We start from the raw sequence: 25,412 nt of genomic DNA on the forward strand, positions 1-25,412 counted from the left end.
GGGCCGAATACTTTCGCAAGGCACTGTAGAAAGTGTTAAAGAAAAATGATATGATTATGAACTATTTGTTCCATCTGTTCTGAGACAACATTAAACTTGTTTGTGGATCCGCAGGGTATGTGGGTGCCCCGTATTGAGACACTGGACTCTCCCCTATGTGAGTTCTTTGATGTGACTTCATTTTGGAGCGCTGGGTGAAGCATTTCCCACACTGTGTGCACTTGTAGGGCTTCTCCCCGGTGTGGACCAGAGCATGTCTGATCAAGTTGCACTGCTGGGTAAAACTCCTGCCACACTGTTCGCAGGTGTACGGTTTCTCTCCGGTGTGACTCCGGAGGTGTACTTTGAGCTCGCTGAAACGCTGGAAGCTCTTACCACAGAAGGTGCAGCTGAAGCGTCTCTCGGTGGTGCCGCCTGATCTCCACTGACTCCTCATTCTCTTCACCATGTTAAAACTACTGTGACTCAGGCTGTATCCAGAGAAGGTAGAGGTGGTGGCCATGTTTGACCCTGTCGTGCACTCACTCAATCTCACTGTTGCTTCTGAAGCCCTGTATTGATGCTGCCTTGGCTGTAGAGCTGAACTAATTCCTTCATTATTTGAGTTCAGCATCTCACTGCTCTGTCCCTCTGGCATCTGTTGTCTAGTCTCATCAGCCAATGTCCTGACATGTCTTGTCATGTGTTTTGCTGCACTGAACATGTTAGCATGTGGTTTCCATATAGAAGAGTGAAGCGATGGCCCTACTTCATCTGTCATAGTAGGAACAGATGGCAGCCCACTATGAGATGGGACCATTGAGATATTCTGGGAGTACTCTTCTGTGGAATGAAAAGAGAAATCTGGGTGGCCATCAGGGTCAGTGTCTCTGCCTGGACCCACAGAGGTCCACAGCTGCCCATCAGACTCATCCATAACAAACTGGTCAGATCCTGTCAGGACCGTGGTCTGATCTAACTCCTCCTCTTTCTCATCCTTCACCATCACTAGGTCTAATGAGTCGTCGTCCTCGTCTGGCCGGTGCTGCTCTGTACTGAACACCTCTGTAGATGCGAGCCGGGGTGTTCCTGGTTCCTCTGGACGATCAGAATTGGGGTAATGTTCCACGGAGTCTCTGGGAGATATATTGGGTTGTGTGATGAAGTCCTCATCACAGTGCTGTTGCTCAAAGGATGGTGGTTTCCCAGGCTTGGAACCAGACTCTAATGATTTGGGGATCAACATAAATTAAACATTACAAAAGACCCATAACAGTTGCAAAACATGACTGCTTTTGAACTGACTGTGTGTCCATGCACTCCATATGCCAGAACACAAAACACCCAACCCCAATGCAGCGATTTGGAACGTGTATACCACCACACCCACACAGTCTTCCATAGACAGAGCAGTACCCCTTATGGTCACACCCACCCTCTCCAGTGATCCTGAGCTCTTCCTGAGGGTCAGTCTTCCACACGTCCTCTGCTGTCTCCTCATCTTTGATCAGTATGGATTCAGTCTCCACTCTCTGCTCTGCATCTGTAGGCTGTAACAGGGACTGAGGTTATTACTCTGGACACACAGCATATCTAACCCTTTTCATACTCATGAATCACACAAAAGCAATAAAATCTCTTGATAATCCAATATCAGAATTGATCATAGATGTCAAATGTGATGTATCACACCTGGGGTTGAGAGTCTTCTTCAACAGCCAGCTCTTCATCTCTGCACTGTGAGCTACTCCTCTGCCTGTTCAAAACAATCTTGACTGGATATGAAGATCTCTCTGATGCCATGGGGTAAAAACCTGGAATATAATTGTATTCAATGAAATATCAGGGATAATCACACATTTTTGTCCCCAGTTGTTCCATGGTGCAATCAAATAGCTCTCAAGAACCCAAGGGGGCATAGCCAGTTTACAGCCAGTCCCCCTTTTGGGTTCTCAGCTGATGGGACGAACCAGAGCTGGCTCCATATGAACTACAATTCCAATGCGCTGTTTAATCCCAACACACTGTCTACGCAAATATGCCTCACTTGCCATACGGTTTTGGAAACCTTCAGAACGTAACTTTTATAAGCGAGAAAGAATCTTTCAACTAGGAAAGATACACTTACTATGCGCAGTTTAGCAAAGTTGCACCCGATTGTTTTCACACACCGCCTCAGCTACAACACATCCTCACCTTGCTAGATACCACCGATCCCATGTTTCATTTTCGTTTTGTCTTGATTATTTACACACCTGGTTTCCATTCCATTAATTATGTTCATTATTTAACCCTCTGATTCCCTTCTCTGTTTTGTGCGTTATTGTTTGTCATGTGGGTTCTCGTTGTTTGTGCTTTAGTTTATTGTATATGTTCCTTTTTGGAATCTTACCATTTATTGAGTAAATCGTGGATTATTACTCAGAACTGTGTCCTGCGCCTGACTCTGCCTTTATTCAATTTTACCAACAGCCTCACAACTAATGGTTATGATTCATTATTCCTGGTATATACTACTGGTTATGATTCATTATTCCTGGTAGATACAAAATGTTATGATTGCAGACAGAACCCAGAGAATGGGATGGTGCAATATTGAATTAGTCATATTTTGATAAGGTGCATGCATGGAGATGTCAACGTCAGCCAGAGGTATACCCATGCTGTAGATACAGTGGGGCAAAAAAGTATTTAGTCAGCCACCAATTACAAGTTCTCCCACTTAAAAAGATGAGAGAGGCCTGTAATTTTCATCATAGGTACACTTCAACTATGACAGACAAAATGAGAAAAAAAAAATCCAGAAAATCACATTGTAGGATTTTTAATTAATTAATTTGCAAATTATGGTGGAAAATAAGTACTTGGTCAATAACAAAAGTTTATCTCAATACTTTGTTGGCAATGACAGAGGTCAAACGTTTTCTGTAAGTCTTCACAAGGTTTTCACACACTGTTGCTGGTATTTTGGCCCATTCCTCCATGCAGATCTCCTCTAGAGCAGTGCTGTTTTGGGGCTGTTGCTGGGCAACACGGACTTTCAACTCCCTCCAAAGATTTTCTATGGGGTTGAGATCTGGAGACTGGCTAGGCCACTCCAGGACCTTGAAATGCTTCTTACGAAGCCACTCCTTCGTTGCCCAGGCAGTGTGTTTGGGATCATTGTCATGCTGAAAGACCCAGCCATGTTTCATCTTCAATGCCCTTGCTGATGGAAGGAGGTTTTCACTCAAAATCTCATGATACATGGCCCCATTCATTCTTTCCTTTACACGGATCAGTCGTCCTGGTCCCTTTGCAGAAAAACAGCTCCAAAGCATGATGTATGGTGTTCTTTGGATGCAACTCAGCATTCTTTGTCCTCCAACTGGCTTAAGCAGGGGGACATGTCTGGCACTGCAGGATTTGAGTCCCTGGCGGCGTAGTGTGTTACTGATGGTAGGCTTTGTTACTTTTGTCCCAGCTCTCTGCAGGTCATTCACTAGGTCCCCCAGTGTGGTTCTGGGATTTTTGCTCACCGTTCTTGTGATCATTTTGACCCCATGGGGTGAGATCTTGCGTGGAGCCCCAGATCGAGGGAGATTATCAGTGTGCTTACCTATTGCAGATTCAGTCTTCCCAGCCTGGTGCAGGTCTACAATTTTGTTTCTGGTGTCCTTTGACAGCGCTTTGGTCTTGGCCATAGTGGAGTTTGGAGTGTGATTGTTTGAGGTTGAGGACAGGTGTCTTTTATACTGATAACAAGTTCAAACAGATGCCATTAATACAGGTAACGAGTGGAGGACAAAGCAGCCTCTTAAAGAAGAAGTTACAGGTCTGTGAGAGCCAGAAATCTTGCTTGTTTGTAGGTGACCAAATACTTATTTTCCACCATAATTTGCAAATAAATTCATTAAAAATCCTACAATGAGATTTTCTGGATTTTTTTTCTCATTTTGTCTGTCATAGTTGAAGTGTACCTATGATGAAAATGTATTACCTGTATTAATGGCATCTCTCTCATCTATTTAAGTGGGAGAACTTGCACAATTGGTGGCTGACTAAATACTTTTTTTGCCCCACTGTATACACCTAGCGAACTGAAACGTCATAATACAGCTAGTGCTATCTAAACTTGCGCTGGCAAACAAATCCATTACATTAGCTATCTAAATGTGAAGTAAACACAACTGAGGAGTAAAAGAGAATGGAGACTTTTAACTGGTTTTTAAAAAATACTGTGTTGTGCTTGTTCACGAAGCACTCCTCACAAGCCGTTTGTATGTTTATTTGTTGGTGAGATGAAACTGCCAAAACGCTGAAAGGTATTATTGTACATCAGAATTGCAACACAAGATTTTATTTTTTATTTATTACAAAAAACACAAGAAAGGGGTAGCATTAAAGTATTAGAACATGAAGGACAAACAATACAGCATCAAGACACTATCAAACATGTATCAGTCTTTCCACAACAGAGCCATCCTTATGTCATAGTTTCCTTTTTCATGATCACAATCTTGTGAAACCCGAACCCTCCAAGATCCCCCCTCCCCCCCCCACAGTTCCCCAATAGCTGTCCCTCAACCATTCAAGACCCCTCCCACAGCCCCCCGGAAGAAAAATGAAAAATTAATTTAATTCCACAACCCCAAGAACCCCCAATGCACCAACAACCAAGATAATGAACTAAAGAGAAAAAAGGAAAAGACAGAAGAAAACAGCAAACAATAATGCAATAAAAATAAAACAAAATAATACATTTAAAACAAAGGACATCAAGGACAACTGAAATCATAACAGCAATGCCAAATGTATATGTTTGTGTGCATGTCTGGCACTATTACATGTATGTGTTTATTTGAATGAGAGTGTGTGTATATGCACGTGTACAAACACCTGCACGGCATCAGCCTCAGGCAAACCCGGCATTAGTTGTAAAAACACTGCCACTTAGTGTCATTCAAATGTACTTTTATTATGTTTTATTTGGACTTTTTTCCCCCTTTATCTTTTGACCATCATCCTCTCTCTCACAGAAACTCCACTCCCACTTGTCTCCAATTCCACATACCAACCTTCAGTTTCCCTCAGCCCATCCCATCTCTCTCTGCTGGTCACCCTCAGCTTCCCTCAACCCATCCCATCCCAACCCTCAGCTTCCCTCAGCCCATCCCATCCCAACCCTCAGCTTCCCTCAGCCCATCCCATCTATCTCTGCTGGCCACCCACTTTGTGTTTCTACGAATCACATATCTTTCAACTATGCTATGATGTTTAACGTACAATTTCAATCTATCAAATCGAATAGAATCTACAGATTGCGTGTTGAGGATAAATACTTTTACTAAGAGTATTAGTATATTATTAATTGACTGACCCGGTCTCTCCAGATCTCCTAACAGTACTATTTCTAGGGTCAATTGTAGATCAATGCTAGGTATTTTCAGCCATTCCTGAACCTGAGACCAGAAACAGGCTACCTGAGGGTAATACCAAAATAAATGGTCTATTGATTCTGTGTCCTCACAACAAAATCTGCAGAGCTTCAATGATTTTATGACCCAAATATTCAACATTTTGTTCTTGGCAAGAATTCTATGTAATAATTTTAGCTGAAAAGCACAGTCTTAAATCTTGCGTTGTTTTATATACAGTGCCTTGCGAAAGTATTCGGCCCCCTTGAACTTTGCGACCTTTTGCCACATTTCAGGCTTCAAACATAAAGATATAAAACTGTATTTTTTTGTGAAGAATCAACAACAAGTGGGACACAATCATGAAGTGGAACGACATTTATTGGATATTTCAAACTTTTTTAACAAATCAAAAACTGAAAAATTGGGCGTGCAAAATTATTCAGCCCCCTTAAGTTAATACTTTGTAGCGCCACCTTTTGCTGCGATTACAGCTGTAAGTCGATTGGGGTATGTCTCTATCAGTTTTGCACATCGAGAGACTGAAATTTTTTCCCATTCCTCCTTGCAAAACAGCTCGAGCTCAGTGAGGTTGGATGGAGAGCATTTGTGAACAGCAGTTTTCAGTTCTTTCCAAAGATTCTCGATTGGATTCAGGTCTGGACTTTGACTTGGCCATTCTAACACCTGGATATGTTTATTTTTTAACCATTCCATTGTAGATTTTGCTTTATGTTTTGGATCATTGTCTTGTTGGAAGACAAATCTCCGTCCCAGTCTCAGGTCTTTTGCAGACTCCATCAGGTTTTCTTCCAGAATGGTCCTGTATTTGGCTCCATCCATCTTCCCATCAATTTGAACCATCTTCCCTGTCCCTGCTGAAGAAAAGCAGGCCCAAACCATGATGCTGCCACCACCATGTTTGACAGTGGGGATGGTGTGTTCAGGGTGATGAGCTGTGTTGCTTTTACGCCAAACATAACGTTTTGCATTGTTGCCAAAAAGTTCCATTTTGGTTTCATCTGACCAGAGCACCTTCTTCCACATGTTTGGTGTGTCTCCCAGGTGGCTTGTGGCAAACTTTAAACGACACTTTTTATGGATATCTTTAAGAAATGGCTTTCTTCTTGCCACTCTTCCATAAAGGCCAGATTTGTGCAATATACGACTGATTGTTGTCCTATGGACAGAGTCTCCCACCTCAGCTGTAGATCTCTGCAGTTCATCCAGAGTGATCATGGGCCTCTTGGCTGCATTTCTGATCAGTCTTCTCCTTGCATGAGCTGAAAGTTTAGAGGGACGGCCAGGTCTTGGTAGATTTGCAGTGGTCTGATACTCCTTCCATTTCAATATTATCGCTTGCACAGTGCTCCTTGGGATGTTTAAAGCTTGGGAAATCTTTTTGTATCCAAATCCGGCTTTAAACTTCTTCACAACAGTATCTCGGACCTGCCTGGCGTGTTCCTTGTTCTTCATGATGCTCTCTGCGCTTTTAACGGACCTCTGAGACTATCACAGTGCAGGTGCATTTATACGGAGACTTGATTACACACAGGTGAATTGTATTTATCATCATTAGTCATTTAGGTCAACATTGGATCATTCAGAGATCCTCACTGAACTTCTGGAGAGAGTTTGCTGCACTGAAAGTAAAGGGGCTGAATAATTTTGCATGCCCAATTTTTCAGTTTTTGATTTGTTAAAAAAGTTTGAAATATCCAATAAATGTCGTTCCACTTCATGATTGTGTCCCACTTGTTGATTCTTCACAAAAAAATACAGTTTTATATCTTTATGTTTGAAGCCTGAAATGTGGCAAAAGGTTGCAAAGTTCAAGGGGGCCGAATACTTTCGCAAGGCACTGTATCAACTCATACACCCTGTACCATGGAATCGGTACATCAAACATCTCTTCCCAACTATTTTGACATCTGTATGGCACAGTTGTCAACATCCTGGTCCTCAAAAGAAACTGGTATACTTTCCTATTTATGCTACTATTTTTATTCCTCCGCCAGTTTTGATCCTTTATATTGGGCAGACAGACCATTTCCCTACCTCCTCCTGCTGCCACCTACCTCCTCCCGCTGCCACCCGCCTCCTCCATTTTTGGGGCAATGCTGTAATCAATTGGTTGTACTCTTGGATTGAACAGACCTTCCCGTACAATTCTGATAACTCCATGAAGGACATAACTCTACCATTACAATTTACAATATAATTTAAGAACAAAATACCCCTTTCAAACATCTTTCCCAAAAATACAGGTATTTTATCAACCAGCACATTTAATTCAGCCATAATATTTGTTCTATCTTTTCAGGGGGATGAAATTTAAATTGTAGCCAGCTTTGCAATGCTTGTTTGAAAAAGTCATACTTTGAAAAAAGTATAATTTCCAATTAATTGAAAATGAGACATGGCAATCTGCACAAAGGCAAAAAGGCTATTTTTAAACAATGGATGAGCTTTTCTTATTTATCTACTTGAGAACCATTTAGGGTTCAAATAAAACTTTTGAATGAGTGAAGCTTTTAGAGGGAGGTTTAGTGCTTTTATATTTAATAATCTCAACCCACCCAATTCATATTCATTATATAGATAGGCTTGTTTTATTTTGTCTGGTTTAGCGTCCCAGATAAAGCAAATTTCTTTGCTCATATGATTTGAAAAACGAATCACCAGGACTAGGCAGCGCCAAAAGTAAGTGAGTAAACTGAGATATGATTAAGGAGTTAATCAGGCCAATTTTTCCATATATAGACAGGTATTTACCTCTACATGGTTGCAGGATCTTGTCTATTTTTACAAGTTTTCTATTGAAATTCATTGTGGAGAGCTTATTTATATCTTTTGTGATATGAATACCCGAGTATGTCTACTTCACCATCAGCCCATTTTATAGGTAAGCTGCAGGGTAATGTAAAAGTTGTATTTTTTAAGGGTCCAATAGGTTTTAGTCCAGAGAGTACAGAAAAGTTATCTAGATTTTAATGATACATTGCAGGGATCTAGCTTGCGGACTTAACATAAGACTTGAGTCATCGGCATACATGGACACCTTTGTTTTTAAGCCTTGGATTTCTAATCCTCTAATATTGTTATTAGATCTGATTTTAATAGCTAGCATTTTAATGGCCATGACGAATAGATATGGTGACAGTGAACACCCTCGTTTACCTCCTCTTGACAATTCTAAACTCTCTGAGAAGGAGCCGTTATTTACTATTTTACACCTGGGGTTGCTATACATTATTTTTACCCATTTTATTTACACTGCTCAAAAAAATAAAGGGAACACTTAAACAACACGATGTAACTCCAAGTCAATCACACTTCTGTGAAATCAAACTGTCCACTTAGGGAGCAACACTGATTGACAATAAATGTCACATGCTGTTGTGCAAATGGAATAGACAACAGGTGGAAATTATAGGCAATTAGCAAGACACCCCCAATAAAGGAGTTCTGCAGGTGGTGACCACAGACCACTTCTCAGTTCCTATGCTTTCTGGCTGATGTTTTGGTCACTTTTGAATGCTGGCGGTGCTTTCACTGTAGTGGTAGCATGAGACGGAGTCTACAACCCACACAAGTGGCTCAGGTAGTGCAGCTCATGCAGGATGGCACATCAATGCGAGCTGTGGCAAGAAGGTTTGCGGTGTCTGTCAGCGTAGTGTCCAGAGCATGGAGGCGCTACCAGGAGACAGGCCAGTACATCCGGAGATGTGGAGGAGGCCGTAGGAGGGCAACAACCCAGCAGCAGTACCGCTACCTCCGCATTTGTGCAAGGAGGAGCAGGAGGAGCACTGCCAGAGCCCTGAAAAATGACCTCCAGCAGGCCACAAATGTGCATATGTCTGCTCAAACGGTCAGAAACAGACTCCATGAAGGCGGTATGAGAGCCCAACGTCCACAGGTGGGGGTTGTGCTTACAGCCCAACACCGTGCAGGACGTTTGGCATTTGCCAGAGAACACCAAGATTGGCAAATTCGCCACTGGCGCCCTGTGCTCTTCACAGATGAAAGCAGGTTCACACTGAGCACATGTGACAGACGTGACAGAGTCTGGAGATGCCGTGGAGAACGTTCTGCTGCCTGCAACATCCTCCAGCATGACTGGTTTGGCGGTGGGTCAGTCATGGTGTGGGGTGGCATTTCTTTCGGGGGGCCGCACAGCCCTCCATGTGCTCGCCAGAGGTAGCCTGACTGCCATTAGGTACCGAGATGAGACCCTCAGACCCATTGTGAGACCATATGCTGGTGCGGTTGGCCCTGGGTTCCTCCTAGTGCAAGACAATGCTAGACCTCATGTGGCTGGAGTGTGTCAGCAGTTCCTGCAAGAGGAAGGCATTGATGCTATGGACTGGCCCGCCAGTTCCCCAGACCTGAATCCAATTGAGCACATCTGGGACATCATGTCTCACTCCATCCACCAACGCCACGTTGCACCACAGACTGTCCAGGAGTTGGCGGATGCTTTAGTCCAGGTCTGGGAGGAGATCCCTCAGGAGACCATCCGCCAACTCATCAGGAGCATGCCCAGGCGTTGTAGGGAGGTCATACAGGCACGTGGAGGCCACACACACTACTGAGCCTCATTTTGACTTGTTTTAAGGACATTGCATCAAAGGTGGATCAGCCTGTAGTGTGGTTTTCCACTTTAATTTTGAGTGTGACTCCAAATCCAGACCTCCATGGGTTGATAAATTTGATTTACATTGATCATTTTTGTGTGATTTTGTTGTCAGCACATTCAACTATGTAAAGAAAAAAGTATTTAATAAGAATATTTCATTCATTCAGATCTAGGATGTGTTATTTTAGTGTTCCCTTTATTTTTTTGAGCAGTGTATAAGAGAACTACCGAAATTGAAAAAATTCAGGCATTTATAGATAAAATCCTGTCTTACTTTATCAAATGCCTTTTCAAAATCTGCTATAAATACCATTCCTGGCTTCTTATATGTTTCATGATGTTCTATTATTTCTAGTAGTTGTCGTATATTATCTCAAATGTATCGTCCATGTAAAAAACCTGTCTGATCCGGATGAACAATACCTGGTAAAATCCTTTTAATTCTGAGTGCTATGCATTTTGCTAGTATTTTTGCATCACAACATTTGTTCAAGCCTAAAATGTTAGTGCTATGCATCATGTTTATGTGGTGGGGGATACAAAAACTCTGAACTCATAATGAGGGGCTGCAGTGGCTGGTGGGTCTGCGTATCCACATCCACACATGCAGTTAGCATCCTCTACCTCATTCCGTCAGTAGAGGATGCCTGGTTATTCTTTGAAAGTGGTTTCCTCACCATCTTAAATAAGCATGCCACTTTCAAAAAATGTAGAACCAGGAACAGATATATCCCTTGGTTCACTCCAGACCTAACTGCCCTTGACCAGCACAAAAACATCCTGTGGCGCACTACATTAGCAAATCAAATCAAATTTTATTTGTCACATACACATGGTTAGCAGATGTTAATGCGAGTGTAGCGAAATGCTTGTGCTTCTAGTTCCGACAATGCAGTAATAACCAACAAGTAATCTAACTAACAATTCCAAAACTACTGTCTTATACACAGTGTAAGGGGATAAAGAATATGTACATAAGGATATATGAATGAGTGATGGTACAGAGCAGCATAGGCAAGATACAGTAGATGGTATCGAGTACAGTATATACATATGAGATGAGTATGTAAACAAAGTGGCATAGTTAAAGTGGCTAGTGATACATGTATTACATAAGGATGCAGTCGATGATATAGAGTACAGTATATACGTATGCATATGAGATGAATAATGTAGGGTAAGTAACATTATATAGGGTAGCATTGTTTAAAGTGGCTAGTGATATATTTACATCATTTCCCATCAATTCCCATTATTAAAGTGGCTGGAGTTGAGTCAGTGTCATTGTCAGTGTGTTGGCAGCAGCCACTCAATGTTAGTGGTGGCTGTTTAACAGTCTGATGGCCTTGACATAGAAGCTGTTTTTCAGTCTCTCGGTCCCAGCTTTGATGCACCTGTACTGACCTCGCCTTCTGGATGATTGAACAGGCAGTGGCTCGGGTGGTTGATGTCCTTGATGATCTTTATGGCCTTCCTGTAACATCGGGTGGTGAGGTGTCCTGGAGGGCAGGTAGTTTGCCCCGGTGATGTGCAGACCTTTCCGGTTGACACCACCAGGCGGTGATACAGCCCGCCAGGATGCTCTCGGTGCATCTGTAGAAGTTTGTGAGTGCTTTTGGTGACAACCGAATTTCTTCAGCCTCCTGAGGTTAGGCGCTGGCTTCACGATGCTGTCTGTGTGAGTGGACCAATTCAGTTTGTCTGTGATGTGTATGCCGAGGAACTTAAAACTTGCTACCCTCTCCACTACTGTTCCATCGATGTGGATAGGGGGTGTTCCCTCTGCTGTTTCCTGAAGTCCACAATCATCTCCTTAGTTTTGTTGACGTTGAGTGTGGTTATTTTCCTGACACCACACTCCGAGGGCCCTCACCTCCTCCCTGTAGGCCGTCTCGTCGTTGTTGGTAATCAAGCCTACCACTGTTGTGTCGTCCGCAAACTTGATGATTGAGTTGGAGGCGTGCGTGGCCACGCAGTCGTGGGTGAACAGGGAGTACAGGAGAGGGCTCAGAACGCACCCTTGTGGGGCCCCAGTGTTGAGGATCAGCGGGGAGGAGATGTTGTTGCCTACCCTCACCACCTGGGGGCGGCCCGTCAGGAAGTCCAGTACCCAGTTGCACAGGGCGGGCTCGAGCTTGGAGGGTACTATGGTGTTGAATGCCGAGCTGTAGTCGATGAACAGCATTCTCACATAGGTATTCCTCTTGTCCAGATGGGTTAGGGCAGTGTGCAGTGTGGTTGAGATTGCATCGTCTGTGGACCTATTTGGGCAGTAAGCAAATTGGAGTGGGTCTAGGGTGTCAGGTAGGGTGGAGGTGATATGGTCCTTGACTAGTCTCTCAAAGCACTTCATGATGACGGATGTGAGTGCTACGGGCGGTAGTCGTTTAGCTCAGTTACCTTAGCTTTCTTGGGAACAGGAACAATGGTGGCCCTCTTGAAGCATGTGGGAACAGCAGACTGGTATAGGGATTGATTGAATATGTCCGTAAACACACCGGCCAGCTGGTCTGTGCATGCTCTGAGGGCGCGGCTGGGGATGCCGTCTGGGCCTGCAGCCTTGCGAGGGTTAACACGTTTAAATGTCTTACTCACCTCGGCTGCAGTGAAGGAGAGACCGCATGTTTTCATTGCAGGCCGTGTCAGTGGCACTGTATTGTCCTCAAAGCGGGCAAAAAGTTATTTAGTCTGCCTGGGAGCAAGACATCCTGGTCCGTGACTGGGCTGGATTTCTTCCTGTAGTCCGTGATTGACTGTAGACCCTGCCACATGCCTCTTGTGTCTGAGCCGTTGAATTGAGATTCTACTTTGTCTCTGTACTGACGCTTAGCTTGTTTAATAGCCTTGCGGAGGGAATAGCTGCACTGTTTGTATTCAGTCATGTCACCAGACACCTTGCCCTGATTAAAAGCAGTGGTTCGCGCTTTCAGTTTCACACGAATGCTGCCATCAATCCACGGTTTCTGGTTAGGGAATGTTTTAATCGTTGCTATGGGAATGACATCTTCAACGCACGTTCTAATGAACTCGCACACCGAATCAGCGTATTCGTCAATGTTGTTGTCTGACGCTTCTTGTTTTAGTTTCTGTCTGTAGGCAGGGATCAACAAAATGGAGTCGTGGTCAGCTTTTCCGAAAGGGGGGCGGGGCAGGGCCTTATATGCGTCGCGGAAGTTAGAGTAACAATGATCCAAGGTCTTTCCACCCCTGGTTGCGCAATCGATATGCTGATAAAATTTAGGGAGTCTTGTTTTCAGATTAGCCTTGTTAAAATCCCCAGCTACAATGAATGCAGCCTCCGGATAAATCATTTCTAGTTTGCAGAGAGTTAAATAAAGTTCGTTCAGAGCCATCGATGTGTCTGCTTGGGGGGATATATACGGCTGTGATTATAATCGAAGAGAATTCTCTTGGTAGATAATGCGGTCTACATTTGATTGTGAGGAATTCTAAATCAGGTGAACAGAAGGATTTGAGTTCCTGTATGTTTCTTTCATCACACCATGTCACGTTAGTCATAAGGCATACGCCCCCGCCCCTCTTCTTACCAGAAAGATGTTTGTCTCTGTCGGCGCGATGCGTGGAGAAACCCGTTGGCTGCACCACCTCGGATAGCGTCGTTCCAGTGAGCCATGTTTCCGTGAAGCAGAGAACGTTACAGTCTCTGATGACCCTCTGGAATGCTACCCTTGCTCGGATTTCATCAACCTTGTTGTCAAGAGACTGGACATTGGCAAGAAGAATGCTAGGGAGTGGTGCACGGTGTGCCCGTCTCCGGAGTCTGACCAGAAGACCGCCTCGTTTCCCTCTTTTTCGGAGTCGTTTTTTTTGGGTCGCTGCATGGAATCCACTCCGTTGTCCTGTTTGTAAGGCAGAACACAGGATCCGCGTCGCGAAAAACATATTCTTGGTCGTACTGATGGTGAGTTGACGCTGATCTTATATTCAGTAGTTCTTCTCGACTGTATGTAATGAAACCTAAGATGACCTGGGGTACTAATGTAAGAAATAACACGTAAAAAAAACAAAAAACTGCATAGTTTCCTAGGAACGCGAAGCGAGGCGGCCATCTCTGTCGGCGCCGGAAGTACAGCATCGAATAACCAGGCGTTAGGCAAGGGTAATTTCAGTGTAGGAAAGGATGAAACAGCGTCTGTGCCACCAGTAAGTACAGATAGTAGTATAAATCCCCTGGCACAGTCCCCGCAGCCGGACAACTTTCTCACGGTTTCTGGAAGGAAATGCTGTAGGAACGCTCAACCGGTGTCGCTCATTCAGCCGACAGAAACTTTCAACCGGTTTTCAACCGGTTTTCCCCATTAAGCAGCGAGTCGGAGTCAGAGGCCGAGTCTTCTCTGGTCTCTACTCCTCTCGTTACGGGGTCTGAGACGCCGAAGCTTCCCACCATTAGCTCTGACAAATTGAAAACTCTAGTCATTGGCGACTCCATTACCCACAGTAATAGACTTAAAACGAATCATCCAGCGATCATACACTGTTTACCAGGGGCTAATCTGAAGATGTTGCTGGCTAAAGCTAAAACTGGTGAGTGTAGAGAGTATAGAGATATTGTTATCCACGTCGGCACCAACGATGTTAGGATGAAACAGTCAGAGATCACCAAGCGCAACATTGCTTCTGCGTGTAAATCAGCTAGAAAGATGTGTCGGCATCGAGTAATTGTCTCTGGCCCCCTCCCAGTTAGGGGGAGTGATGAGCTCTACAGCAGAGTCTCACAACTCAATCGCTGGTAGAAAACTGTTTTCTGCCCCTCCCAAAAGATAGAATTTGTAGATAATTGGCCCTCTTTCTGGGACTCACCCACAAACAGGACCAAGCCTGACCTGCTGAGGAGTGACGGACTCCATCCTAGCTGGAGGGGTGCTCTCATCTTATCTACCAACATAGACAGTGCTCTAAACTCCTCTAGCTCCACAATGAAATAGGGTGCAGGCCAGGCAGCAGGCTGTTAGCTAGCCTGCCAGCTTAGTGGAGTCTGCCACTAGCACAGTCAGTGTAGTCAGCTCAGCTATCACCATTGAGACCGTGTCTGTGCCTCAACCTAGGTTGGGCAAAACTAAACATGGCGGTGTTCGCCTTAGCAATCTCACTAGGATAAAGACCACCTCCATTCCTGTCATTATTGAAAGAGATCATGATACCTCACATCTCAAAATAGGGCTACTTAATGTTAGATCCCTTACTTCAAAGGCAATTATAGTCAATGAACTAATCACTGATCATAATCTTGATGTGTTTGGCCTGACTGAAACATGGCTTAAGCCTGATGAATTTACTGTGTTAAATGAGGCCTCACCTCCTGGCTACACTAGTGACCATATCCCCTGTGCATCCCGGAAAGGCGGAGGTGTTACTAACATTTACGATAGCAAATTTCAATTTACAAAGAAAAAAATGACGTTTTCGTCTTTTGAGCTTCTAGTCATGAAATCTATGCAGCCTACTCAATCACTTTTTATAGCTACTGTTTACAGGCCTCCTGGGCCATATACAGCGTTCCTCAATGAGTTCACTGAATTCCTATCGGACCTTGTAGTCATAGCAGATAATATTCTAATCTTTGGTGACTTTAATATTCACATGGAAAAGTCCACAGACCCACTCCAAAAGGCTTTCGGAGCCATCATCGACTCAGTGGGTTTTGTCCAACATGTCTCTGGACCCACTCACTGTCACAGTCATACGCTGGACCTAGTTTTGTCCCATGGAATAAATGTTGTGGATCTTAATGTTTTTCCTCATAATCCTGGACTATCGGACCACCATTTTATTACGTTTGCAATTGCAACAAATAATCTGCTCAGACCCCAACCAAGGAACATCAAAAGTCGTGCTATAAATTCACAGACAACACAAAGATTCCTTGATGTCCTTCCAGATTCCCTCTGTCTACCCAAGGACGCCAGAGGACAAAAATCAGTTAACCACCTAACTGAGGAACTCAATTTAATCTTGCGCAATACCCTAGATGCAGTTGCACCCCTAAAAACTAAAAACATTTCTCATAAGAAACTAGCTCCCTGGTACACAGAAAATACCCGAGCTCTGAAGCAAGCTTCCAGAAAATTGGAACGGAAATGGCGCCACACCAAACTGGAAGTCTTCCGACTAGCTTGGAAAGACAGTACCGTGCAGAACCGAAGAGCCCTTACTGCTGCTCGATCATCCTATTTCTCTAACTTAATTGAGGAAAATAAGAACAATCCGAAATTCCTTTTTGATACTGTCGCAAAGCTAACTAAAAAGCAGCATTCCCCAAGAGAGGATGACTTTCACTTTAGCAGTGATAAATTCATGAACTTGTTTGAGGAAAAGATTATGATTATTAGAAAGCAAATTACGGACTCCTCTTTAAATCTGTGTATTCCTTCAAAGCTCAGTTGTCCTGAGTCTGCACAACTCTGCCAGGAGCTAGGATCAAGAGAGACGCTCAAGTGTTTTAGTACTATATCTCTTGACACAATGATGAAAATAATCATGGCCTCTAAACCTTCAAGCTGCATACTGGACCCTATTCCAACTAAACTACTGAAAGAGCTGCTTCCTGTGCTTGGCCCTCCTATGTTGAACATAATAAACGGCTCTCTATCCACCGGATGTGTACCAAACTCACTAAAAGTGGCAGTAATAAAGCCTCTCTTGAAAAAGCCAAACCTTGACCCAGAAAATATAAAAAACTATCGGCCTATATCGAATCTTCCATTCCTCTCAAAATTTTTAGAAAAGGCTGTTGCGCAGCAACTTACTGCCTTCCTGAAGACAAACAATGTATTTTTAAATTTTTTAAAATTTTATTTTACTAGGCAAGTCAGTTAAGAACAAATTCTTATTTTCAATGACGGCCTAGGAACAGTGGGTTAACTGCCTGTTCAGGGGCAGAACAACAGATTTGTATACGAAATGCTTCAGTCTGGTTTTAGACCCCATCACAGCACTGAGACGGCACTTGTGAAGGTGGTAAATTACATTTTAATGGCATCGGACCGAGGCTCTGCATCGATCCTCGTGCTCCTAGACCTTAGTGCTGCTTTTGATACCATCAATCACCACATCCTTTTGGAGAGATTGGAAACCCAAATTGGTCTACACGGACAAGTTCTGGCCTGGTTTAGATCTTATCTGTCGGAAAGATATCAGTTTGTCTCTGTGAATGGTTTGTCCTCTGACAAATCAACTGTAAATTTCGGTGTTCCTCAAGGTTCTGTTTTAGGACCACTATTGTTTTCACTATATATTTTACCTCTTGGGGATGTTATTCGAAAACATAATGTTAACTTTCACTGCTATGCGGATGACACACAGCTGTACATTTCAATGAAACATGGTGAAGCCCCAAAATTGCCCTTGCTAGAAGCATGTGTTTCAGACATAAGGAAGTGGATGGCTGCAAACTTTCTACTTTTAAACTCGGACAAAACAGAGATGCTTGTTCTAGGTCCCAAGAAACAAAGAGATCTTCTGTTGAATCTGACAATTAATCTTAATGGTTGTACAGTCGTCTCAAATAAAACTGTGAAGGACCTCGGCGTTACTCTGAACCCTGATCTCTCTTTTGAAGAACATATCAAGACCATTTCAAGGACAGCTTTTTTCCATCTACGTAACATTGCAACAATCAGAAACTTTCTGTCCAAAAATTAAGCAGAAAAATTAATCCATGCTTTTGTCACTTCTAGGTTAGACTACTGCAATGCTCTACTTTCCGGCTACCCGGATAAAGCACTAAATAAACTTCAGTTGGTGCTAAATACGGCTGCTAGAATCCTGACTAGAACCAAAGAATTTGATCAAATTACTCCAGTGCTAGCCTCTCTACACTGGCTTCCTGTCAAAGCAAGGGCTGATTTCAAGGTTTTACTGCTAACCTACAAAGCATTACATGGGCTTGCTCCTACCTATCTCTCTGATTTGGTCCTGCCGTACATACCTACACGTACGCTACGGTCACAAGACGCAGGCCTCCTAATTGTCCCTAGAACTTCTAAGCAAACAGCTGGAGGCAGGGCTTTCTCCTATAGAGCTCAATTTTTATGGAACGGTCTGCCTACCCATGTCAGACGCAAACTCGGTCTCAACCTTTAAGTCTTTACTGAAGACTCATCTCTTCAGTGGGTCATATGATTGAGTGTAGTCTGGCCCAGGAGTGGGAAGGTGAACGGAAAGGCTCTGGAGCAACGAACCGCCCTTGCTGTCTCTGCCTGGCCAGTTCCCCTCTTTCCACTGGGATTCTCTGCCTCTAACCCTATTACAGGGGCTGAGTCACTGGCTTACTGGGGCTCTCTCATGCCGTCCCTGGAAGGGGTGCGTCACCTGAGTGGGTTGATTCACTGATGTGGTCATCCTGTCTGGGTTGGCCCCCCTTGGGTTGCGCCATGGCGGAGATCTTTGTGGGCTATACTCAGCCTTGTCTCAGGATGGTAAGTTGGTGGTTGAAGATATCCCTCTAGTGGTGTGGGGGCTGTGCTTTGGCAAAGTGGGTGGGGTTATATCCTTCCTGTTTGGCCCTGTCCGGGGGTGTCCTCGGATGGGGCCACAGTGTCTCCTGACCCCTCCTGTCTCAGCCTCCAATAATTATGCTGCAGTAGTTTGTGTCGGGGGGCTAGGGTCAGTTTGTTATATCTTGAGTACTTCTCCTGTCCTATTCGGTGTCCTGTGTGAATCTAAGTGTGTGTTCTCTAATTCTCTCATTCTCTCTTTCTTTCTCTCTCTCTCTCGGAGGACCTGAGCCCTAGGACCATGCCCCAGGACTACCTGACATGATGACTCCTTGCTGTCCCCAGTCCACCTGGCCGTGCTGCTGCTCCAGTTTCAACTGTTCTGCCTTATTATTATTTGACCATGCTGGTCATTTATGAACATTTGAACATCTTGGCCATGTTCTGTTATAATCTCCACCCGGCACAGCCAGATGAGGACTGGCCACCCCACATAGCCTGGTTCCTCTCTAGGTTTCTTCCTAGGTTTTGGCCTTTCTAGGGAGTTTTTCCTAGCCACCGTGCTTCTACACCTACATTGCTTGCTGTTCGGGGTTTTAGGCTGGGTTTCTGTACAGCACTTTGAGATATCAGCTGATGTACGAAGGGCTATATAAATACATTTGATTTGATTTGAATAGCCCCCGCGATATGCAACTTTTCAGGAAAGTTAGGAACCAATATACACACGCAGTTAGGAAAGCAAAGGCTAGCTTTTTCAAACAGAAATTTGCATCCTATAGCACAAACTCCAAAAAGTTCAGGGACACTGTAAAGTCCATGGAGAATAAGAGCACCTCCTCCCAGCTGCCCACTGCACTGAGGCTAGGAAACACTGTCACCACCGATAAATACACGATAATTGAGATTTTCAATAAGCATTTTTCTACTGCTGGCCATGCTTTCCACCAGGCTACCCCTAACCCAGTCAACAGCCCTGCACCTCCCACAGCAACTTGCCCAAGCCTCCCCATTTCCCCTTCACCCAAATCCAGATAGCTGATGTTCTGAGAGAGCTGCAAAATGTGGACCCCTACAAATCAGCCGGGCTAGACAATCTGGACCCTCTCTTTCTAAAATTATCTGCCGAAATTGCTGCAACCCCTATTACTAGCCTGTTCAACCTCTCTTTCGTATTGTCTGAGATCCCCAAAGATTGAAAAGCTGCCGCGGTCATCTCCCTCTTCAACGGGGGTGACACTCTAGAACCAAACTGCTACAGACCTATATCTATCCTACCATGCCTTTCTAAGGTCTTCGAAAGCCAAATTTAACAAACAGATCACCGACCATTTCGAATCCCACCGTAACTTCTCCGCTATGCAATCTGGTTTCCGAGATGGTCATGGGTGCACCTCAGCCACACAAGGTCCTAAACGATATCATAACTGCCATCGATAAGAGACAGTACTGTGCAGCTGTATTCATCAACCTGGCCAAGGCTTTCGACTCTGTCAATCACCACGTTCTTATCGGCAGACTCAGCAGCCTTGGTTTCTCAAATGACTGCCTCGCCTAGTTCACCAACTACTTCTCAGACAGAGTTCAATGTGTCAAATCGGAGGGCCTGTTGTCCGGCCCTCTGGCAGTCTCTATGGGAGTGCCACAGGGTTCAATTCTCGGGCCAACTCTCTTCTCTGTACAAATCAACGATATCACTCTTGCTACTGGTGATTCCCTGATCCACCTCTACGCAGATGACACCATTCTGTATACTTCTGGTCCTTCTTTGGACACCATGCTCTTCAACCGATCGCTGCCTACACCTGCCCGCCTCTCCAGTATCACTACTCTGGACGGTTCTGACTTAGAATATGTGGACAACTACAAATACCTAGGTGTCTGGTTAGACTGTAAACTCTCCTTCCAGACTCACATTAAGGATATCCAATCCAAAATAAAATTTGGAATTGGCTTCCTATTTCGCAACAAAGCATCCTTCACTCATGCTGCCAAACATACCCTTGTAAAACTGACCATCCTACCGATCCTCGACTTCGGCGATGTCATTTACAAAATAGCCTCCAACACTCTACTCAGCAAATTGGATGCAGTCTATCACAGTGGCATCGTTTTGTCACCAAAGCCCATATACTACATATTACTGCGACCTGTACGTTCTCGTTGGCTGGCCCTCGCTTCATACTCGTCACCAAACCCACTGGCTCCAGGTCATCTTTAAGTCTTTGCTAGGTAAAGCCCCACCTTATCTCAGCTCACTGGTCACCATAGCAGCACCCACTTGTAGCATGCGCTCCAGCAGGTATATTTCACTGGTCACCCCCAAAGCCAATTCCTACTTTGGCCACCTTTCCTTTCAGTTCTCTGCTACCAATGACTGGAACGAACTGCAAAAATCACTGAAGCTGGAAACTCATATCTCCCTCAATAAATTTAAGCACCAGCTGTCAGAGCAGCTCAAAGATCACTGCACATGCACATAGCCCATCTGTAAATAGCCCAACTACCTCATCCCCAAACTGTTATTTATTTTGCTCCTTTGCACCCCAGTATCTCTACTTGCATCTATCACTCCAGTGTTTAATTGCTATTTTGTCATTATTTTTGCCACCCTGGCCTATTTCTTGCCTTACCTCCCTTATCCTACCTCATTTGCACACACTGTATATATATTTTTTCTATTGTATTAATGTCTGTATGTTTGTTTATTACATGTGTAACTCTGTGTTGTTGTTTGTGTCGCACTGCTTTGCTTTATCTTGGCCAGGTCGCATTTGTAAATAAAGGTGAAATAAATAAAAAATTGCATTTTTTTTGCCATAGGGTGGAGAGAAATATTTGCCGTTTTTAATATGATATATGAGCGAGAGTGACTAACAAAATCAATGCAGATTCCATCGGTAATTCAACCATGATTACTACAAGTTTAGATAGGCTCTTATGGAAAAAGATTGCAGTCAGAGTGCAGTATAACGGTAGTTAGAATGCGGTATAACTGCAGTATGCTGCAAATGCTGTGAACAAAAGAGCACTTTTTTTACTACAGTAATTTTGCAGTTCAACTGCAGTTATTCTGCAATTACTGCACACAAAATACCACAGTTGACAACAGTTACTGCACTTTTACTGCAGTTTCAAAACTGCAATCTTCTTTTCTAAATTGCTGGCTAGACTAATTTACCAGTCTAAAAAAATGTTAGCTGACATGGGCTGATTGAGTGACTGACATAAGACAACTGCTGATGCACAACTCAATTTCACCTTGTGTATTCTACTATTCTAACTCTTCAAACAGTAAATTGAGACCCCGCTAGTTGCCCATCCCTGGTCTATTGAATGTGCTAGCAATCAAATTACCATGAATAAGACGTCATCAACTACCTTTTCTCCTGACTCGTTGTGTTTTCTTCAGCTCGCTCTCCATCACTTGACACTTCCTTTTCAATACATCAATATCTCGCTGGCTTTGGGTCATTTCCAAACGTATAACTGCACAGCTATCATCTACACGTTGGTTTATTTCTGCTACAGCTGCTTTAGCTAAAACCTCCATTAAGGAGACCAACTGCGCCTGAAAATTGCAGCTGGCCATCTTGTTCAACCAGTATTCTCTGTGATTAAGTAAATAGTCTACAAATCTCGAGCCAATGTGCAATAAACAATCCGTTAATTTCAATTTCTCACACTATGGTAAATTTTATTTGTCCAATTTGGCATTTGTTAAGAGATCGATTGAAGCAATAGATGTTGATCAATTCCAACAATGTTCAAAAGGGAGATACGTGCGCAATCGCACTTCCGTTCAACTTGTGACGTAAGTATTTATTACCGTAAATATGAGACCGCAAAAGCCCTTCAAAATGGGCAGAGTTTAGCACTGGCAAGTGAAATACCAAAGTGTATAGGACAGCCATATCTATCGACACAAAAATTATACGTTAAAGTCCAGTGGCTCACATGGTTAGAACTGCATAAAAGGTTATATGCATTTATAATGCACTATTTAAATGTATAATGCACAACACACTGTGATAAAATACAAAAACACTTTATTCAACCATTATTCAAAGTTATGGTTCCTTACGAGTCTAACAATGCCTTTATAAAGAATTGAACACAGGTGTCAGGAAATTGTTAAACATTTAAAATATTGCCATCTCTGTTGTCATCCACACAACCTAATGAAACCATTCTGAAAGTGTGGTATAGTATTTATTAAATAAACAAGTTTATTAATAACTTGTTTGACACAGCTGGGGATCAAGGACAATAATCTAGTTTCATGTAAACTTAAAATAATATGCACTATAGCTGATTTACATTGAGGTTCTTCACTTAGAGTTTTTAAGGCACGTACATATATAAGTAGAGGTATTAGATATAAAGAGTATGCATATTAGATAGTGTGTAGAAGATAACATTGATGGAGCTGCCTGAGAGAATATGCATACAATTACAGTAGTACTGACATATCCGTGTGAGAGTTAGTTAATTATGATTGGATGTATATGGAGCAGTGTGTGTATAAAATGGACTGTGTGTGTACACTGGGTGGTTATTCTCTCCAGGAGAGGAAGTAGAGCTCGCCCAGTGCATCGCCACACACCAGTTCACTGGAGCAGTGTGGGTTCAACTCCAAGACCATAACAAGAACCACACACACACCTGTACAGAGTTAGAGAGAGAGGGAGTGTAAGCATATATAAACAAAAAGTGCATTGGTCTGACTTTTCATCCATTCTTGATGAAATCATTTAAGTGTGTGGAAACTGAAGAGTTAAAATGACATGAACCTGTTTCTTGGTGTTTCTGTCCCACAGTTTTGTCATGGGATGCTGAGATCATCGTGCTGTTGTTGAGTCACAGTACACTGATCCTGTCACTGTGTGCCTAGGGAAAATCAATCATCAGTTTCATCAGAGGAAAAGGGAGAGCTCTTACAGGTTTCTTGCTGCTCCAGGAGTTGATGTTTGGTGGCTGCTTGAACCACGTTTCCCTTGGAATCTCCACACACCACCAACTCTGGAGACAGGACACAAATTACAGTGCAGTTAATAAATGATTCATATAACAATTTGTTTACAGATGCTTCACAATATGTATCAAAATGTGTATGATTACGCTGATGGTCACCCTGACACCCCAAACCATGGCTCTGGCTGTTATCTGTGACTGATAAGAGCACCTCTCCTCCCTGCATCTCGTGGCTATTTTTGCCTTCTCATGAAAGCGGACGTCAATTGAACTGTATGTCGTTGTGACTGCAGGCCTGTCGTAGATCATGAACCTTCTGAGCCTGACCCCACCACGTCCCCATCCCCCTGACCCATACCATTCCACCCCTAACACACCGTTACTGTTACTCCTCTCAAATTTCAGAGTGAGTTTGAGGTATAAACAAGAATGAGAAAGAGTAAGAAAAAGAGTTAAACTATTCCTTACCTTCACTCTGCACCGGCACAACCAAGCAGCAGCAAGCGTTGACGTAAGAAACCACTAAACTTCCCCTGTTGACTTCCTGAGTCTCTCTCTTTCTCTTTCTCTCTCCCCCATTATCTCTGCCTCTGGTAAATCAATGAAACAGTAAATCCTTCAAACTACCAATCAATTTCTCTCATCTATTTAGCAATATACAGAATCTAATGACCTTTGGTTTAGATTACCAGTTTTATACAGTACCTGTCATGCCCTGACCATAGAGAGCCATTGTTTCTCTATGGTATAGTAGGTCAGGGCGTGAATAGGGAGTGATCTAGTATTTCTATGTCTATGTTGTGTTCTAGTTTCGTTTTCTATGTTGGTGTTTTGTATGATTCCCAATTAGAGGCAGCTGGTAATCTTTATCTCTAATTGGGGATCATATTTAAGTCGTTATTTTTCCCACCTGTGTTTGTGGGATCTTGTTTATGTTTAGTTGCCTGTTAGCACTTCATTGACTTCATTCATTCTTTATTGTTTTGTGCGTTTCACGAGATAAATATGTGGAAACCATCTCACGCTGCACCTTGGTCCGATGATTCTTACAACGAACGTGACAGTACCAGTGGTGTCAGCTTAAATAAGTGTGTCGTTTCCAGATTTAAAATCTAAATTTGTATGAACATGTATAGCCTATTACACTGAAACAAAAAAAAATGTTGTCTAGTTTTGAGAAGACATACTTAACATTTTAAGGCAGCAGAATCTAACTGAAAATCAAGTTGAATTGAGTTATTAACCTGACCTGATATGAGACTGTCCGTTGTGGCAAGACGTGACATTCCAGATAGTCAGACACTACCTAGACAATACAGACTAAATTACTCCTACATATTATTCATCTAAAAGCACAGATTGACTCCTTCATTAAATACATTTTATTGAATATAATGTTTTTTTTACGATTTTGTGGTAAAAATACACAATGTTACCAGCTGTAAATAAGGATCTGTTAACAGTCAAATATGAAAACCCTTCCTCAAATATATTAGGATAAAAATCTTGTCAAAATGTTCAAAAATATCTTACTATATTTTCACATAGGAATTGCAATTATGTTCCTATTTGTTCCATCTGTTCTGAGACTACACTAAACTTGTGTGTGGATCCCCAGGGTATGCAGGTGCTAGGTGTGGAGACACTGCACTCTCTCCTATGTGAGTTCTCTGATGTGATGTCATATTGGAATGCTGGGTGAAGCATTTCCCACACTGTTCACAGGTGTACGGTTTCTCTCAGGTGTGACTCCAGAGGTGTACTTAGAGCTCGCTGAAACGCTGGAAGCTCTTACAACAGAAGGTGCAGCTGAAGCGTCTCTTGGTGGTGCCGCCTGATCTCCACTGAGTCCTCATTCTCTTCACCATGTTAAAACTACTGTGACTCAGGCTGTATCCAGAGAAGGTGGAGGTGGTGGCCATGTTTGACCCTGTCATGCACTCACTCAATCTCACTGTTGCTTCTGAA

General features: G+C 43.3%; 1 protein-coding gene and 1 long non-coding RNA gene across 2 annotated transcripts; both read right to left on the reverse strand.

The window, feature by feature from the left end:
- Positions 1-6: 6 nt before the first annotated feature.
- LOC112260707 (zinc finger protein 572) lies at positions 7-22,288 on the reverse strand. Its single transcript, XM_024436006.2, has 4 exons — positions 21,852-22,288; positions 1,672-1,793; positions 1,415-1,529; positions 7-1,203 (listed from the first exon to the last, which is right to left on the reverse strand). Exons 1-4 carry the CDS (start codon positions 22,060-22,062, stop codon positions 62-64), a joined length of 1,590 nt encoding a protein of 529 aa, XP_024291774.1. The 5' UTR covers positions 22,063-22,288; the 3' UTR covers positions 7-61.
- A 214-nt stretch (positions 22,289-22,502) lies between these two features.
- On the reverse strand, positions 22,503-24,011 carry LOC112260724. Its single transcript, XR_002955046.1, has 3 exons — positions 23,913-24,011; positions 23,264-23,492; positions 22,503-23,135 (listed from the first exon to the last, which is right to left on the reverse strand). It is a non-coding gene; the product is annotated as an uncharacterized LOC112260724 (long non-coding RNA).
- Positions 24,012-25,412: the final 1,401 nt, after the last annotated feature.

The sequence above is a fragment of the Oncorhynchus tshawytscha genome, linkage group LG10, assembly GCF_018296145.1.
Source record: "Oncorhynchus tshawytscha isolate Ot180627B linkage group LG10, Otsh_v2.0, whole genome shotgun sequence".
Lineage (NCBI taxonomy): Eukaryota > Metazoa > Chordata > Actinopteri > Salmoniformes > Salmonidae > Oncorhynchus > Oncorhynchus tshawytscha.